The 18,640-nt window shown below is 34.5% G+C and overlaps 4 protein-coding genes across 7 annotated transcripts; 1 reads left to right on the top strand and 3 right to left on the bottom strand.

Moving 5' to 3' along the window:
* Positions 1-4,950: 4,950 nt before the first annotated feature.
* LOC142533270 (low temperature-induced protein lt101.2-like) lies at positions 4,951-5,629 on the bottom strand. The gene is made up of 2 exons (XM_075639979.1): positions 5,280-5,629; positions 4,951-5,144 (listed from the first exon to the last, which is right to left on the bottom strand). Exons 1-2 carry the CDS (start codon positions 5,358-5,360, stop codon positions 5,061-5,063), a joined length of 165 nt encoding a protein of 54 aa, XP_075496094.1. The 5' UTR covers positions 5,361-5,629; the 3' UTR covers positions 4,951-5,060.
* A 285-nt stretch (positions 5,630-5,914) lies between these two features.
* On the bottom strand, positions 5,915-8,868 carry LOC142533269 (nuclear transcription factor Y subunit B-1-like). 3 transcript variants are annotated; one of them, XM_075639977.1, is made up of 6 exons: positions 8,701-8,868; positions 8,256-8,496; positions 6,760-6,889; positions 6,500-6,505; positions 6,338-6,418; positions 5,915-6,201 (listed from the first exon to the last, which is right to left on the bottom strand). In XM_075639977.1, the coding sequence occupies exons 2-6, from the start codon at positions 8,480-8,482 to the stop codon at positions 6,139-6,141; spliced, it is 507 nt and encodes a 168-aa protein (XP_075496092.1). In that variant the 5' UTR covers positions 8,483-8,496; positions 8,701-8,868; the 3' UTR covers positions 5,915-6,138. The 3 variants fall into 3 exon arrangements, 1 of the variants encoding a protein (XP_075496092.1); XR_012816708.1 differs by having other exon boundaries at positions 6,035-6,204; positions 6,500-6,889; positions 8,701-8,857; XR_012816707.1 differs by having other exon boundaries at positions 5,915-6,204; positions 6,338-6,889; positions 8,701-8,857.
* An 887-nt stretch (positions 8,869-9,755) lies between these two features.
* Positions 9,756-10,825, bottom strand: LOC142533268 (uncharacterized). Its single transcript, XM_075639976.1, has one exon. The coding sequence runs from the start codon at positions 10,804-10,806 to the stop codon at positions 9,925-9,927; it is 882 nt and encodes a 293-aa protein (XP_075496091.1). The 5' UTR covers positions 10,807-10,825; the 3' UTR covers positions 9,756-9,924.
* Positions 10,826-13,923: 3,098 nt separating this feature from the next.
* Positions 13,924-17,831, top strand: LOC142532545 (protein TONNEAU 1a-like). 2 transcript variants are annotated; one of them, XM_075638831.1, is made up of 8 exons: positions 13,924-14,172; positions 15,354-15,483; positions 15,838-15,926; positions 16,031-16,153; positions 16,564-16,685; positions 16,779-16,804; positions 16,889-17,042; positions 17,514-17,831. In XM_075638831.1, the coding sequence occupies exons 1-8, from the start codon at positions 14,086-14,088 to the stop codon at positions 17,563-17,565; spliced, it is 783 nt and encodes a 260-aa protein (XP_075494946.1). In that variant the 5' UTR covers positions 13,924-14,085; the 3' UTR covers positions 17,566-17,831. The 2 variants fall into 2 exon arrangements, with proteins under 2 accessions (XP_075494946.1, XP_075494945.1); XM_075638830.1 differs by having other exon boundaries at positions 13,926-14,172; positions 16,552-16,685.
* The last annotated feature ends 809 nt before the right edge of the window (positions 17,832-18,640 follow it).

Raw genomic sequence — 18,640 nt, 5'->3', positions numbered from 1 at the left:
TATTACATGAGTTAATTTTTAGTACATGTGTACGATGAAATCTTGTGTGAATTAGAATAAGCATTTTATTTTTTTATGAATTATGTTGATTGTTGTATGCTTTCAATGTTTTATTTCAATGTTTTTAAGTTTTTTATGAAACTATTTGACTGAAATATATTTTTCTTCTATGTTTATTTTAATATTGTTTAGTATTTTTTTTAAAAAAAAATAATAAGTGGGATGGCCCGCCTAACACGCGGCCCAAGGTGGGTTGGGCTGGGTTGGCCATTTAGAGGCCTGCCAAAATGGCGGGCTGGCCCGCCCCGCCCGCCCCGCCCCGCCTAATGGCCGGTTGCGGTAGGTGGCTGGCTGGCCCTCCCCGTCAAGCCCGTTTTAACATGTATATCACTATCATACATTCACTATGGTAAAATTTCACCACTATAATATCAGCTTTATTTTATAATATCAATGAAATCAATTAAAATCCAAATAGTTTTTTATATAAAAAAAATGAATTATACAAATAAACAACCAACAATGATATATAACATACGCCGTATTGTATGAAAATCAAATCTAGATACAAAATATAAAGAATTTATTGTTTTTTGTATTTTTTATTACATATTATATTTAAAAATTGTTGGAAGTTGGTTGAAGTTAATGCTATTTAGTTATTCAAAAAATAAAATAAAAAATCGATACTTTATTAAAAAATAATTGGATAGTCGAAAGGTTGACAAGCTAACGTCCAATTGTATTAATTTATTATAAATAAAAAATTTTCCCCTTCCAAAAATAAAAATTAAATAATTTATATCCGAACAGACTTAGGTTGATGTTACACTAGAATAAAATGACAAACCTTTATAGGATGTTAACAACTTTTAGATGGATTGGCCAACTGGTGTAGGCAAGTTTATGCTAGAAGAGTAACACGTGGCCGAGTTTACCGTCCGGTTCTATCCATCCGGTGCCGACTTTTAACAAGAGAAAAAGACTATTCAGCTGGAGCCACCAATCGAGACAGCGCGTTTCGCCATCTAGCGTTTACGACGTGGCGTTTGTTTATACGGTAGTCAAGGAACCGTTGGAGCTCGTGGTCAATGAGAATACGACTTCAATTTAAAGTCTCCGGCATAATTTGATATTATGTTGCAATCATGTATATATTGTTGTTATTATTATTATTGTACAAAATAAAAATAAGATAAAATATTTAAATTAAACATAGATATTGAGTATATTATAATTACACTATTTTTCCCCTCATGCATAGAAGAATTTATGTGCCATTTAAACACTACAAAAAACGTAAAAACACGTGGTTAATTTGAATTTTGCAACGTTTTTACGACCGCTAAATTAAATTTACCCACGATATATGACTTTATGTTAGATTATTTCATTTATTTATTATTTAATTGTATGTTAGATCTACATATTGTATATAGAGAAATGCACTTTGTAAAGTGGTAACTTGGATGTATCATATGTTGGAGAATGAGTTCTTAACCCAGGAGTTGGTGTAGAGTCATCTGTTGCATTTGCTTTGAGTCATCCAGAGTGTTTATAAATAGCAAGCGTTTCCCGTGCAACCGCAAGAAATGTCAAAACAAAATTTATTTGCTTGATGATACAGTTAAGTACAATTAGGACGATATGGATTTGTACCTGATTATTACTGTTGATATTTTAATGGGTAGAAATATGTTCGTCCGTCATATCGAAATATTGATATTGAAGCCCCGTCTTCTTTGTACCGTATTTCGAACGTTCTTAGGGAACCACAAATGATTGCACCTTCTGATTTTGCTGGGATCGATAATAATTTCCAAGAAAATTTTATCTTTGAGGAAATTTTGGAAACTGAAATTAAGAATTTCGATGAAGAAAACCAACCATCAAATCAGGTTGACGAGGATCCTAAAAGTACAAACAGCTTCATAAATTCATTGTATGAGGTGATCAAATCATCCGAGAAAGAGATATGAGATGGATCCACACGGTCACTATTTATCTGTTTTGGCGACGTTATTAAAGATGAAACATGAACATAATATGTCTGAAAGAAATCACAATGTCATGTATCAGTTAATGTGAGAGTTATGTCCCGCAGATAACAACGTTCCTGATAGTTTTTACTCTACAAAGAAACTTATTAAAGAATTCGGACTTCCCATCGAGAATATTGATGCTTGTAACGATAATTGCATGATTTATTGGGGTGCAGACTGCAGACGATGCTTTGAATGAGTGTAAGATATGTGAACATCCGCGATATAAACCTAATAGGCGTAGATCTCAGAATGCAAAGAAGAAAATTCCGTAGAAGAAGATGTTATTTTCCAATCACTCATCGTCTACAAATGTTATATGGTTCAACTGCTACAGCCACTCATATGCGGTGACACCACGACCACAATTTTGATGGTGAAGTTGCAGAACTTCAATCACTCTGGTGTTGATACATACGACAATTACATCAAGAATAATTTTAATCTCAGAGTTGCGTTGATGTGGACATTCAAAACCCAATTTTGGTGTCTCTGGCAATTTCAAACCTTAACATGTCAGGTCGGTGCAACCTCCCTGAAGCACTTGGTTTCTTTGTATATTTCTTGGAATATCAGGTAACAAACACCAGTATATCTGCATTATTTAAACTCTCTCTCGGAACTAACTTAGGCATCACATGAGTTAGACCAGAAACAACTTCACGGTCCGCCAGAACCCTAGATGCTGAGAATCCGCTGTTAGGAATCGATTTCATCATAACTGACGAAATGAACAGAAAAAAGATCGGGATAGCCGGACCGAGCTAACGAGCTTCCCTTCTACTACCAGAAAAGAGAAGTTTACCCTCCGTATGGAACCACCTTCTTCACCCCGGCATGCCATCTCCTACCATTAGCAAACCCGTCCTCAGTTCGGATTGCAGGCTACAACTCAAATGTTCTCCGTATACTCCGATCGAGGCGAAATTAGTGTCTTCAGTAATACCCTGGAATGGGATGAAATAGAAAGAACGCGATAACGTTTTCTCAGGATTCAGCTCGGCTACGTCCCGACCAAGAAGTTTATGTTCGATCGGATACTATCATCCAAATAAATTGGCTCGTGATACCAACCCTAGTTATTGCCAACAGGGAAACTGCTGTCTCTGTGAAAGTCTCTTGGTAAATAAAAAAAAAAAACAGTTGCAATTAATTAAGTTAAAAAATTTCTATTAAATTTAATAAAATTTTGATACGTAGTAGGGTGTATTCAATTCAGACTTTTGATGATTTTTAATGACTTTTTCAAATTATAGACTTTTAAGGATTTGATAGATTTTTATTGACTTATACATAATCTCACACATTTATAAACAGATTTACTTGGATTCATGCAGACATTTTTACAAGATTTTTATAGACTTTTGTGATTTTTTTAATAGAATTTTATAAATTTTATACTTAATTATAACATATTATGAACTAATAATTAGTTGACATATATAATATATTCAGTTTGAAATATTTTTTCGATATTTATATTAATAAGTAAATTTACTTATTTAAAAGTTAAATCATTTAATCCTTACATATACATATATGTGGGTTTGTATGCATGTTTGTAAATTTTTAAAATACATTTATTAATCTGTAACATTGTTTTTGAATTTATAATATACATGTGAAAAAATATTATTTTTCATTATATGGATATAATTTTATATAAAAATATCATAGCTTACACATTAATTGAAACTGCTAAAAAGAACTTAAAAAATCATGATTGTTGCGAGGCTATTCAATTATTAAGAATTAAACGATATTTTTTGTATCATATTTTATTATTATTGAATATTACATTAATTTTTATAAATCATAAATGAAAAATCACAAAATCAAATTTAGAATTCAAAATTTCTTATGATATTAAAATAAAAAATTATTAAAAGAAAAATTTGATAAGCAAAGATGAAAATATAGAGATACATTTCGAAAATTTAAGAGAATCATAGAGATAGATGAGAGAGGAGAAGATGAGAGGAGATAAGATAAGAATAGAGGTGATGTGAAGCGACAAAGAGATATAAATAGCTTGTGTATGAGTTAGAAGTTTTAAAAATCCATCCAAATCTTTGGGTTGAGCCAAATACAATTTTTAACAATTTATAATTGTACCTTAAGCTTTAATGTTTGGATGTTAACGAATTCAATGATGTTATTAAAAGTCTATTGAAATTTTGAATACATCTAGACTTGTTTTTAAAAGTCAATGTCGAATACCACTTGACTTTTTAAAATTCCATGAAAGTCTATTTTGAATACCACCAGACTTCTATAGAGTATACAACAGTCTTGATTGAATACCTCTAGACTTTTAAAATATACAAAAATAATTAAAAGTCAATAAATCTTCTACATTGAATACACCCCGTAATTAAGATATTTAGTTTTATATTAAAAACTCTTGGCTTGTAATATTAATTTTTTTTACATAGAAATCTAATCTCAGTCCGATTCCAAAATTATTGTTTTTGGACTTCTATTACACGAACTGCAAGGGTGTGAGAAAATTGAAGCCGAATTTCTATTTTTATCTTGGAAAGAAGTATAAATACCAACACCGTGCGTGTGAGCTACAAAGTAGCAATATACATCGCTGCTGCTTCTCCAATTTAGTTGCCCAATCAACGAAAATCAATATCACCTTACACCAAAAGAGAGCTTTTAATTTCTCTCTCTTTGCACAAAATTCATGTTCATTTTGGTGATAATGCAAGCACCCAACATAAGAATATCGAATCTCTGTTGAATACAGTGTTGATGCTTGCTCGCATCAAGTAAAATTATACATAGATTTTTGCTTCTAATTAGTATTTTGACTCAGTATTTATCAAATTATATTGATTTTGCTAGGTGCGAAGGAAGGAACATTGATTCATCACCCAACATATATAAAATATAAACTCAGTAACCAATTAATTTCACATCATTAACCATTCCTTGAAAGTTCATAATACAAATTAAACATGGCTTTAAAATCAAATGCTTGACCTCACACCCACCCCAGAACGACATTAGTCATCCAACTAATACGTAAATTGCGTAGATGATCCCCGGTATGTATCCCAGTAGTGTCAGCAACAAATCGATCCAAAATTCCACCTGATTCCAAGGTAACAAACTACAAATGATTATAAATTCTATGCAGAAATTAAAATCCTATTGTGCAAACAATGTAGTGAGTAATTCACGCATTAGTGGGAAATACTTGGAGAAGAAGAAGATGATGATGATTACCCCGCATCCGTATCTAAGGAAGACTCCAACGGGTGGTAAGAGAATTGCCAGAATCACTTCAAGAAATGTCTCGGAACCCATTATTGAATCAACTTCCAACTTTCGGTTGAAAAGCAGATCTTGGAAAATAATGCTCACAAGATGATGACAAATTCAATTAGAACCAATGTCGGAGGATTCGAGCAGGTGTCGGCTCTTAAGCATTTAAAGCGTTGAAATATTAACACGTAGCACGTAACGTGTCCTTTTGGATCGGATCTCTAAATTCTAAACAGACAAAAAACCAACACTACGTGGCGTCAAAATATTACCACGTAGCACATAACTTAAGAGGGACGATCGATTTAAAATAACTTTCTACGTTTCTTTTATTAATATTAATTTGACAATACATGGTGGCTATTGAATCTTAAAATGGGTAAAATAATTGGATGAAATGCAATAGTTCAGTTGGATTTGATTATAAAAAACAGAGAACTCACATTTATTTACTTCGATATATTGCTGTAATTTTAATAATATCAGCATATTAACCATAAAAAAATAATGAAAGAGAATGAAATGGGCACTTTCCAGAATTATAATTGATAGCGATGCTTCGTTCGTGAACTGAGGCATGAATGGATCTACGGTAAGTTTTGTTTTTTGTTTTTATAAAAAGCCTTACTTTACATAGTCACTCCCTCGATATAAGATATCCAAACGAAGGGTAAAAAGTCACATTTAAGTGTAGAATTTACAGAGCACAAGTTGCAGACGAAGAAAGCGTAGTATACTTTTGTTTGAGATGTAAATGTTGAAATTTCACCACATAAATCAAATACTTAAGTTGGCGTTTGAGTAAGCTGAGGCCTCTCACTCAGAATTTGATTTGGGAACTAGAGTAGCTGAAGCCTTGTGGAAAAGGAGCTTGATGAACAAACTGCTAAAAATCAACACAGTAACAAGAAATCAGTTTCAATTTCCAAGCCATACCTAAAAAGATTTGATTATGATATCTCCGCTGTTGATGAAATCTACAAAGCTAACAAAGCATAAAGGAATATATATAAGCTAACCTGTGACTCAGAAGGCTGCTGAGTTCCCATTTCTTTGCTAGAAGATCCATCTCCAACCCTAGCAGATCCCTTAGCGTCCCCCTGACAATTGTCAAACAAATTATCACTATAGAGCAACTAAATGAAGTCGAGAAAAGTTGAAGAAGAAGCTGATGTGCATACCTCTAACTGAAAATATAGCAGTCATTCACCAAATGTACCGAGACAAAAAGGTTAAGCGAATTAGATGATCTCATTAATCAACTTTAAATTCAGGTGAAAAAAGCCAAGAATTTTTTAAAAAAAACGTAAAACAATCTACCACTGTCTTCTTACGTTTGCCGTGTCCTGTCCATGGACCGAATGGGACGGTCATAACTTCCCAAAACACATATTTGGGGGGGGGGAAGGTTACAAGATAACCACAGAAAATAAGATAGTACCTCTCTGTACCTAGCCAAATACGCCTTCAGCGGGGCTATATATTCCTCGAAACCTAATGTTGCCATTGCCCACAATAAATCATCCCCGTTTATCGTCTTTCTTTTCTCTTTTTGGCATTTGTCACTAGCTCTATTCAACAAACACGAGGTAAAGTAAAACCCATCTTCATAAAACTAAAGAATTTAATAACACACCCCCTGTACTGTATTCAATAAAGAAACATGCATGCATCTTCACAATGCATAACATTTTAGTTAACACCCAAAAGGCAAATAAATTATACTTTTGAGATGGCACGTATAAGGTACAGCATCAAATGAAAACATCAACGAGATTTAGGCTAAACAAAAAGTAACCAATCAAATATCCTGAAAATACATAATGTATTCCGGAGCTAAGGTATTTTTAACCAAATGAAAAATTGTGTAGATGCATTTGAATTGCTCTCCCTGCTGAGAGATTGCTCTGAAGGCTATTTTATTGGTCAGGTGTCACCACCTACTCTATTGAGCAAGTGTAAATATAAAAAACAGAGCCGAAAACGTTTGTAGACAAAATCGTTTTTAAAAAATAGTCATTTAAAAGTATGCTACTCAACTGAATGGTGATTTGAACATGATTGCGGATGTGAGTATGGATGAGAAGGACAATCTACTCACATGTCCTGTTAAATAGTCGAGTGGTCTCCCCTTTTCAGCTTTTAACTGATTCATTCTAGAACCAATATTCTTGGCCCAGCTTATCAAGGTGCACTAACTCATTCAAGGGCCATATGGGAAAATTGAAGATGCATCATGCATGCATGCACTTTACTTGGAGGTGGGGAAGCCTAGTTTCCATTTCTAATCCAGGAACTGAGGAAAGAACTATGAAAATTTAGAACACAAATGAGAATTTGTTCCCCACAGTATTTTCGCACGTCGGGCACTAGTTGATCAATGAAAGGATTTGAATCAGTAAGGTTAACAACATAATGAAATCTATAGTTAGGCATTGGTAAGAGGCAAGGGAAGTGGTTGAGGTCACAGAGCATGAGCAAATGACAATCAATAATGAGATGCTGGCTTCCAGAAACAATCAATGCAACAGTTGAAGTTTATTCCAATTCAAAAGATACATACAAAAAATACTCCATTTTCCACATGAATCAAATACTTGTTATCTAATCAAAGATAAAACTGATTCAGCTATTACAAAACGAGTCATACCACACAACACAAAACATAACAACAAGGAACATATACCAACCCATCCTCCCATATAGTACAAAAGCTTCTTTCCCAATAACCAAGATGGAAATAATAGCACAAAAAATAAGAAACATGCGCTACAACAACTTCGATGCATTCTCCTAACATATATCAGGACAAATATACAGGTAATTCACAGGCAGAAACAAGAGTAATGGGCTCAGACAAATTCATTTTACAATAGAAACATAAAAAATCCACGTTCAGTTAAAATACAAGATACGCAAATTTTGCAGTGGACGTACTCGCTTGTGACGAAGCTGATGAACTCAGAGACGCATTCCTGAACCGTGTCCTTCGCATCCTTCGCTATCTTTCCATTCGCAGGCAACGCTTTCTTCATGATACGGCCAATATTTGCAATCGGGAGGAAGCGATCCTGCTCTTTCACGCTAGACTGCGGACTGTGATCCCCGCCGCCGCTATCGTGGCTGCCACTTCCACCGGCAAATCCACCCGGACTCTCGGCCATTCCCAATCTAAACCCTAGAACAGTAAAAAATTCCTTAAACGAAAAACATAAAAAAAAATCACCAAAATTTTGCTCGGATTAAAAATAAGAATCGCCATAAAAAATCATAAAGCATGAAACTTTCAGACGGGTGTGATTGATTTCACCTCACACAATTATAATTATCAGAAATTAGCACGAGTAGATACATATTACAGTGTGGCGGTGGGGGGAAGTACCTGGGTGTTGGATTTGTATTTGGCGCGCTTGGGGAAGAAGAAAGGGGATTGGTTGGTTGATTGGAGAAATCTGAAAATAGGGAGAGGGGACGATCGGACGACGGAGAGATGAGGGAGGTGACTTCTTTATGACTACTCAATTATTACAAATAGTACTCTTTTTATATTGATTTGGAAAGCTCTAACTTTTTTCATTTTATAAACTCAGAATTTTTTCCCACAATATTTTTGCATAAATTATTATTTAACATTTCATATCAACTTTTTCAAAAAAAAAAAACTTTATTTTTAATCACCTGCCATTGCAAAGTGTCGTTACAGTAAATATCACATTAATTTAAAATTTACAATAACTACTATAATTTTTATTATATAACATAAGTTTTACCCCTGAACTTTGATGGAGTTCACATATTTTTTTTTTCTTATGGTTTTTTTTTCAAAAAATATATATATTTCAAATAATTAAATTATGTGAGCACGTGAAATCACGTGCAATGCTTTATCAATATTTTATACACGAGGGCCATAAAATAAATATTATGTGTGCTAGCTGATATATTTTGATCAAGGTTCTAAAAAGCGTGAAGCGTCCCGAACCGTGGATGTCGAGCTCCAAGCTTTTCAAACTTAAGCAAGATTAGCACCGGCTTAAACGTGAAAAAACGGTTTTTATTTTTAGTGTAATTGTAATTATCTCAGACTAATAAATATATAAAATAATACATAAATATGATAAATTTAAGTCTGATGCATTAATTTTCATATTTATAAAAGCATAAAAATCTCAAAATTGCAATCTTTATTTGTTTTTGCAACTAGAGCACATTAAAAAATGTTAAATATTTGTCAAATTATTATCAGACATGCTTAATCATAATTAAAATTTAAAAATACATCTAAATTATAAACCTAATTTATTAGCGATTAATTGTGCTTAAACTTATTTAATTTAACGCTTTGATTACACTTAATTCGGTTCTAGTTTTAACCACTTTTTTTTACGTTTTTCTGATATCTTCAAATTACAAACTTCGAAGCCATGCATGAAGGGTACGATTGTATGAATGGTTAGTTCTATTTGCACAGTGAAGAAAACCCGACTACTTTGAAGCCCTGTCGATCAATTAAAACACAGTCGTAATAATGATGAAAAGGAGATTAACAAGCATAGAAATGCATTTCACAAAACCATCGATCGATCACACAACCAAATAAGATAAACTACGGAAAAACATATGAAGAGCACGCAGGAAAAAGAAAAAGGATAAAAGGAAGGTAGAACCCTCTATGGAGTAAGATAAAGAGCGAAATGTGTAATTGTTTCCAGCTCATCAGTTGTATGCTAATCCTCATGAGGAAGAGTCTCATGAATGGTTGCATATCCTTTAGCTGTTGGAGGGTTACGCCAGCGGGCAACTGCCCAGCTGTGATTAAGGCCTGGTTGTTTCCACCATTTATGATGTTATTGTTGCCATTATTTTGGAGGAGAGTGTTAGTAGGGGAGCCGTTTAGACCAATTAGGGAGGGGAAGTTGTTGTTGATGAACCCATTGATGGTGTTTAGCGGCACACCACTATTGATGGGGAAGATCTGATTGTTCGGCTTTGAGAATGGGAGGTTGTTAGCATTGGAATTGGCGACAATCCCAGTCATTTCTCGGCCTGAAGGGTGTGAGCCACCTAGGATGTCATGCATGAACAAGGACAGTGTATGGTGGTATGCAGTAGTGGAACCGGAGGCTGTACTGGTGGCAGCTCCTCCAGTGGTCGTCGTGGTGGCAGGAGTGGTTACCTTACCGGTGACATGTTGCGGTGACATGTTGCTTATTGGCGGAGTTTGAGTGTTGGAAATATCAGGCTCGGGTGCTACGACGGGTGCTGAAGGATTCGGTGGCAGAGTGGCTGGAAACTGTCCGCTTGGCTGAGTAAAATTAAAGTGGGTGCCAACATGAGGGTTATTTGGAGTAGGATCAGAAGTATCCGGTTCTTCGTCTGGGAGTGGAACTTGTGTGATTGCTTCATCAAGAATTCTTGCTGAGCTAGCTATGGTTGTGGCTAGCAAGAATGTGCAGATGATCGATTTGAGCATTTTAGAGGTGAGCATAAACGTTGTAGGCAAGCAATTTCTTGATGCAGATTCATATAGTTTGATTAGTTGCCATATATATTTTAATGAAGTGGAGCTGATAAAAATAAAATGGAGTCGGGGAAGGAATACTTATGATCAAATGGTTTTGTTGAGTGAAACGAAGTTTAACATTCAAGCTTTTCATATCCACCAAAATCACCATAAATTCAAATAGATAATGACATTATGCATGCATCAAAATCTTTGTGATATTTTGAGTAACATATTGCTAATAAAGATTTATTAGATGTTTGATTATGAGAAATTTAAAAATGTTACATCTCGTTAAATATGATTTGATACAAGCTATACATATTTAATAATGATACAAAAATGTTCTAAAAGATTTTGACTAATTGAGGTCTAGAGTAAGCTGAGATTTGGGACATAACATTCAGTATTTTCAAAACTATACTGGACTTACCATAATCAACCATGAGTCCAGTCCGGACGTCACTTATAAGATGTTCTAACTATCAAATCAGTCAAAAATCGATCAGATCAGTCATGAACTGGTTAACCGGTTAAAAAACAGATCAACCAATTCAACCTTATTATTTTATAACTTCTAAAATTTGTTTATTTCTCATATCCTTGAAAAAAAAATTATTTAGATTTTGAATTTGGTTAAAAATATTATTTTAATAATGAATATTAATATTTGAGTATATTTGTAAGGCCCGAGAATTTTATCCTATTAATCTGAAATGATTTGGGGATAATTGATATGATTATCGACGGAAAGGATCGGACCGGGAAAGACGAGATAATGCATGAAAATGTGCGAGGAACAGTAACCCTCGCGCATATGCGCGGCACAGATGCGCGTATATGCGCGAAGTGAGTCGCGCATATGCGCGAGCCTGTACAGGCGAAGTCCAGAGGACCTCGCGCATATGCGCGGAGATGAGTCGCGCATATGCGCGAGCTGCCGAGAAGCTTATTCACGAGACCAGTAGGTCTCGCGCATATGCGCCGATATTAGTCGCGCATATGCGCGAGACGTGCAGTATGAGGGATGAGCCACTTGCCCTCTTGCATGTACGAGAGAGAGAGATATATATATACATATATATATCATGAATTCGTTCAGAATTCATTAGAAAAGGAGAAGATTCAGAGAAGCTCCGAAAATCCTTACGCCTTTCGGGAGAAATCCGTCCGTCCGATTTTGAATCTGACTTCGGTATTGAGTTCCTATCGACGTAGGCTACAACTGGACGTAAGTTTTGCTACGTTTTGATATGTTTTGAAATTATGGTATTGTCAGAATCTGATAGGATTCATATATGATGTTCTTATCATATTAGACATCGTATAATCGAAACCGGACTGGAGAACAGATACCATATGAAATTGTTATGACTTTCGGAGTAGTTTTGGAGTCGATTTGATATCAGAATTTAATTGTTACCGATTATGAGATGTTAGAATTGATATCTGACTGAGATGATATTGTTGGGTATATTGAGACTATCACGTTGTGCTGTTGAAACAGAATTTGATTGAATTCTGATTATATCCAGTGTTATTTGAGTGGTGTATTGATACCGTACCCTCGATATTGTTATTGTCAGATTGAGTATTGACAGGCTTTGAGTTCGAGACTTCGACAGAGTGCAGTGTATCAGAAAGAAATGTATAAATTAATGTTGAGTTGGGATTGCACAACTCGAGTGAGGTTTGACTCGAGTCTCCCTAAATCACATACTTAGTTTATTACATTGATATTTGTAATTGATGATATTGATGTTTATAGTCTATTGATTTATAGCCACTGCATGTATTGACTACTGATTCGTTTAGTCATTGGCTGATTCGCTTAGTTATTGGCTGATTCGTCTGGTTATTTGCTGATTCGTCTAGTTATCGACTGATTCGTCTAAACTTTGGCTGATTCGCTTAAGTACTGGCTGATTCGTCTAGTTATTGGCTGATTCGCTTAATTCTTGACTGATTCGTCAATTCTGCGGCTGTTTCGCCCAGACACTGGATATATGAATTATATCGATGCCGTTTAGGGTTGATTCATTCCTATCGACTGAGATTCGATATAATTATCAATATCCAGACATTGGGATCCCTAGGTTAGAGTTGAGTCGAGTCTGAGACGACGCGTTGTTTGAGTCGAGTCTGTGATGACATGTTGATTTACAGTGTTCATATCATTCATGTTTGTTGAGTTGCTACATGTTAATGATATCTTATTTATGCGTTTATATATGTTTTTATATAATTGCATGTTTACATTGTTTATACTGGGATTTATTCTCACCAGAGTTATCCGGCTGTTGTCTTGTTTTGTATGTGTGCATGACAACAGGTGGGACAGGTTCAGGGTTGAGAAGATGAAGAGAGATCGTGATGAGAGTGGAGGCTCCGGACTTGGAATAGAGATAGGGTTGGACACTTGATATTAGCTGTTAAACCTTAGTTGAATAAATGTATGTAGTACAAGACTTGTACTTTTATACTGAGATGTATATATGTTTTATTTCACTACGTTCCGCATTTTTAAAAAAAAATTAGACCCTGTTTTATAATTGATTAATTAGTCCCAATGATAATTAAGAACATGATTAGCGTCTGGGTCCCCACAATATTTATATATATATTTGATATTTTGATTATATGTATTTTAGATTTTAAACTTTAATTAAAAATTTAAATTTTAAAATGTATTATTTATAATATCATATTGTTATATTATATAATAAAACATTGTTTCGCTCCGATGCTCCAATTGACTCGTCTTTTTCAAAATAGATCGATTTCGTCACCGATCTGATTATGAAAATAAGGATAATATTAATAAATTTAGACAACATAATATTAGAAATTAGAACCATAAATAGTCTGGCAAACAACATGAAAGAGTAATTGATTACTTTACTAATTTAATAATGTTTTATTATTTAATCCACACGTATTAATTAGTTGAATTTTTGTTCGGTCTTCACCCGATTCGAATCGAATGAGAGCGGAATTCCATTTTCGTCAGAAAAATAATTAGTTGATTTTTGATAACGCGAAGCAAAGTCGTGTGATATAGTTAATAATTTTAATAGCGTTTTAATGTTTAAAGGAGCATTCTACACTGCCACTATACTACGCACCCACCGTACACCCGCCGTACGCCATTGCTTCCGAGCTCCTCAAATCTGTAATCTGAATTGGAAAGGACAGAGAAACACAGGTCCGTCCTTCAATATTCTGAGCTGAGGACGACCAGAAAATCGTGAGAATTTCGTTAGAATGGACGATTATACGAGAGAAATGATGGATTTAAAAACCCTGATCACTCGTACTCTTGAGAAGAAAGGCGTCCTTGCCAAGATCCGAGTAAGCATCACTCCTCCCGTTCATTTTTCAGCCATCTGTTACGAATTCTGTTTTTTTTTTAATTTCTCATTCTCATGCACGTGGGTGTGTTTTTGTTTGAACACAAAAGTTGAGGGCTTTAAAAACGGAAAAGATAAATTGGGGGGGGGGGGGGGGGGGGGTGGTTGGGGTGCGGATAATTTGGAATAACTGGTAAGGAAATTTTAATTTGTGGAAGTAGGATTTTATTATAGATTTTTAAGAAAACGCGGGTACTTGATTTCTCTTGAGAATTGCCTTGGTTGTTATCATACCCTGTAAATTTGTGAAATGAACCCAAGGTTTGGGATGGTAGTTCTTATGGCATGCTTAAGATTGTTTGCCCATAAGCCTGGGATGAGAGAGGAGTGGTTAAACTCAAAGCACTAGCATTGTAGATGAGAAACCCTCACAAGCTTATTAGTATGATGCGAGTTTAAACATTGTCTGCTCCTGGAGAAGTCGGCACTCTTACCTGTCCTATGACGGTTTTCTCTTACCTATGACTAGTAGGTATACGTACTTGAATATTTAATATGAACATGAGCCAAATAATCAATACAATTGTAGTCCTTTCTCAGACTGCTCCTTCCACTTTACCAACTTATAACAAAAGCACCAATATAAGGCCATAAGTCCGAGATGAAAACCCAAATCCAAGAGACTGGCCTTGTAGGCAGGATAGTCTTGAGCTTATTAATCATTCACTCGTTCTGTAACTAACTGTCTGGCTGATATAGGATCACAACAAAGGTTTTTGAAATGGAAATGCATGTTCTTGTCTTTTTTGTAAATTGGTGTCTGAATGGGCAAGTTTAATGTGTGTGTAAGTGTGTTTGGTGACTGAACTTGAGAAGCCAACAATAGTTAGATGTGTTGCTGCATATATTCAGGTAATAATTAAGAATACTCAAGCCATATGATGCTAGTAAGTTCACGGCAGCTAAGTTTTTCAAAGAATCACATGCATTGCTTGCAATTTAGTAAAAGCTCATATTTTTAATCGTTTACATTACTGGAAAGACTCGTTAAATTTTTAGTCAACACAAAATTTACCAACTTAGCATATACACTGAAAATATAATACTCCCACGCCTAAATAAGGGGAAGTTGCTAATGCAGCTGTTTTCAGGAAATATTGTTAATATATTCTTTGTTATTAGGCTGAGCTGAGAGCCAGTGTGTTTGAAGCAATTGAAGAAGAGGATGGGGTGATAGAGAAAGAAGGTCTGCCTCCTGCACTATTGGGTAGCTGCAATGGTCGTGCAAAGCAACTCCATAACTCTCCTTCAGGTGAATTAATTTCCAACTTTCCCGTTATGTTCTATCCTCGATACATGTGTTAATCTGCATGCATGTATGTGACATTCAGGCTCCATATCATCTCTTTTTCTTCATGCACCGAATAGAAACGGAATTGCTACAATTTTGAAATGCCAAACACAATTACTTTTTTTTAATTAGATGTAAGGTTACTATGCAGGTTGCGTGAAAAGATTTAAGTGACTGCAAACTCTATGGAACTATCTTTGTAGCGACCTAATATTTATCAGGATCATTAGTAATTAGTACTTAATGTGTGCACTTGGGGTTGTCTAAGATGCTAGTTACGATAAATTATTTATCTGTTTGTTGATACTTTGACAGGAAGACTTCTAACTGCATTGATATGTGAATATTTGGAGTGGGCTCAGTTAAACCACACGCTGAAAGTCTACATACCAGAGAGCAATTTGGTATTTCCCATAATCTGTTGTTAATTTGGTTATTTAACTCTTTTGAATGTTTTCTCCATGACATCTATGTAATCATTATCTGTTAAATTCTTTTTCTTTTTCAGCCAAAAGATTCCTGGAAATCCGAGCTAAAAGAATTCAGCATAAAAAATGGGTATGATCTGAACAGGAACGGAGACAGTGGCCCTTTACTCTTGGATGTTCTCGAAGGATTCTTGAAGTTTGAGGTCTGATGAAGTCTACTTTCCTTGTGAAATTTTGAAACCGATCCTTTGACTTGTATGATGTTTTTAATGATGCCTTTAATGCAGCTATCTTTCACTTGGTAAATATGCTAAACAGGTGTTACCAAGCAATCATTATAATATGTAAACAGTAAATAGTAATTGTTGTTTTCTGCTTTCCATCACATATTATAATAGGTAGTATAAAGCCTGTAACGTAGAATTTTCTCGTGTCATTTAATCCTAGCATGACTGTAGCACATAATATGAACTTTTGATGAAGATAACGGTGCTAAAAATGTGAGCTGAATTATTCTCATCTGTTTTGATATCACAAAGCTGAATTTCTTTTTCTTAGATAGCATTAGCTTTTCATCATTTTCTGATTCATGTTCATGCAGAATTTATCTCAGGGTAGGGGTAGCAACAGGAGATTAACCACTCCAGATGCTGATGCCTTATCCAACCTGGATGTTCGAAATATTAAGAGACCACCATCGTCATCAGTTGCAGGGGGTTTACCTCCATTAGGCAGGTTCGTTTTCAATAATCTTATTTTTCTTGTGTTTTTTTTACTTGATTCCAAATTTAGTACATAAATTACAGTTTAATGGATTGCTCATTGCAGGCCTCTTCCTTCTTCACAAGCATCTGGTGAGCAGTAAAACCATTTGAAGTTGGTTCTGCAACACCATTTCCATTGTTCTCTTTTATTGTCTTACTTTGTCAAAGTTTCAGATCGAAGGGCAGGGTCATCTACTTCTAGCTATCGGAAAGATGATTACAATTGGAGATATGATAATGATGACCTTCCTGAAGATATGATGCGTGCTTCAGCTGCTTTAGAAAATCTACAGTTGGATAGAAAAGCTCGAAATCTAACTTCTTGGAGGTTTGTTTCTGAAGGCTGATATCATATTTCAGATTTTTTATCACTTATGGGAACAATTCAACCGAATAAACTTTTCCATCTTGATGGAGCCATTGGAAGCCGTTAACGATGTCGTAAAATGCTGAAACTAAATAAATTTTGGCCTTGCTACATAATAATTACTGGAATATTAGATGGGTTTGAATTTGGAAGCTTAGTGAAATTTTTGGGGGATCTTCATCATAGGCTGAGATGTGAAATTATTCATTGAGGAAAAGATGGCGGCTGTTCTTGTTGAAATTCTTTTGGAGAGAATCTGTAGCTTATAGATGCTACTGTTTGGAAATATATAGAAAATGCACATTGAACCAAAATGTAGAAAATTATTAGACGAGTTGACATGAAATGCTCTAGACGTAATATATTATGTATCAGGAGATGAACTTGTAATGTTCGCACTGAGCAAGCACCCAAGAATGAATTTTGTTGCAGGCACGCGGGGGATGGAATTTTCGAGGAAGATAGCAGGGTAGACCACAAGTAAACCATCCGTTTTTAACTTGGTTTGTGAGAACTTTTATTGATCCAAAATCGATGATTCCATCTACGTAAAAGATGCAAGGATCTCGTGTATCAGTGACCTTATGTACTCCATCGTTTCCATTTAGTTTCTCCCTCGTTAACTTTTTCTCCATCTCTTGGCTCTGTTGAGCTTCTAACATTTTGGTATTTCAATGGAGTTTGAGTCCAGGGACGCTTTTCTTTTTGTAAAGATTGTATTTTAGATGATATATTGTCCTTGTTATTCAAGTATGTGTTGCGCTTTGGGTAATCGGGGGCATCTGAAATACGCCTGGGTTGTAAATGGCATAGACTTCCTGATAGAATGTGACATACTCCGTAAAAACCAAGTTACTCAAGTTGTTCAAGAAGGAAGAATTGCTTGGGGATTTTGTCGAGGATAGAGTAGAACATTTAATTGTCTTTATATTACAGAAAAAGTAAGATTAATGAAACCTCAATGAGAAAAGGAATTTTTTTTATCGAATTTCTTTGTTAAAAAATGTATGTTAATAAATAAAATTAGTATGTCAATTATATTTTAAATTTTAGAAGATTATATCGAATCATATTTATAGTATAATAAGAGAACATCTTTTAAAATTTAAATGAAAAACATAGGTAAAAATAATGATTATTTTGAATAATATTTAATTGTTGTAATTTATGTAATTCATTTATAATTTATATTTAGATATTTTACTAAGAAATCACTGTAAAAAAATAAAATATTATATTATACAATATATTTATTTTATTAATTTAAATAATTGTATCAAAACCGAAATAATTGAACCATTTAGGTAGAAAATCGAAACGAACTGAAGAAAAATAATTCGGAAATCGGATTATATATTTGTAAAATCGAAAAAATCAAAAATCGAATCTAACCGATCGATCTATGAATACGTCTAGTTGCAATAATATATATACGTTTATAAATCATAATATCTTGCTTATTTCGCATGAAATTTAAATTTCTTGGAAAAAGGCTAAATTTTTAAATAAGAACATACGGAAACTCTGACGTCAAATTTGTCTCCATCCAAATCAAATCC

This window comes from Primulina tabacum, chromosome 18, assembly GCF_025594145.1.
Source record: "Primulina tabacum isolate GXHZ01 chromosome 18, ASM2559414v2, whole genome shotgun sequence".
Taxonomy (NCBI): Eukaryota; Viridiplantae; Streptophyta; class Magnoliopsida; order Lamiales; family Gesneriaceae; genus Primulina; species Primulina tabacum.
The sequence above is the reverse complement of the archived record's forward strand: the minus strand, read 5'-3'. Positions and strand labels throughout refer to the sequence as shown.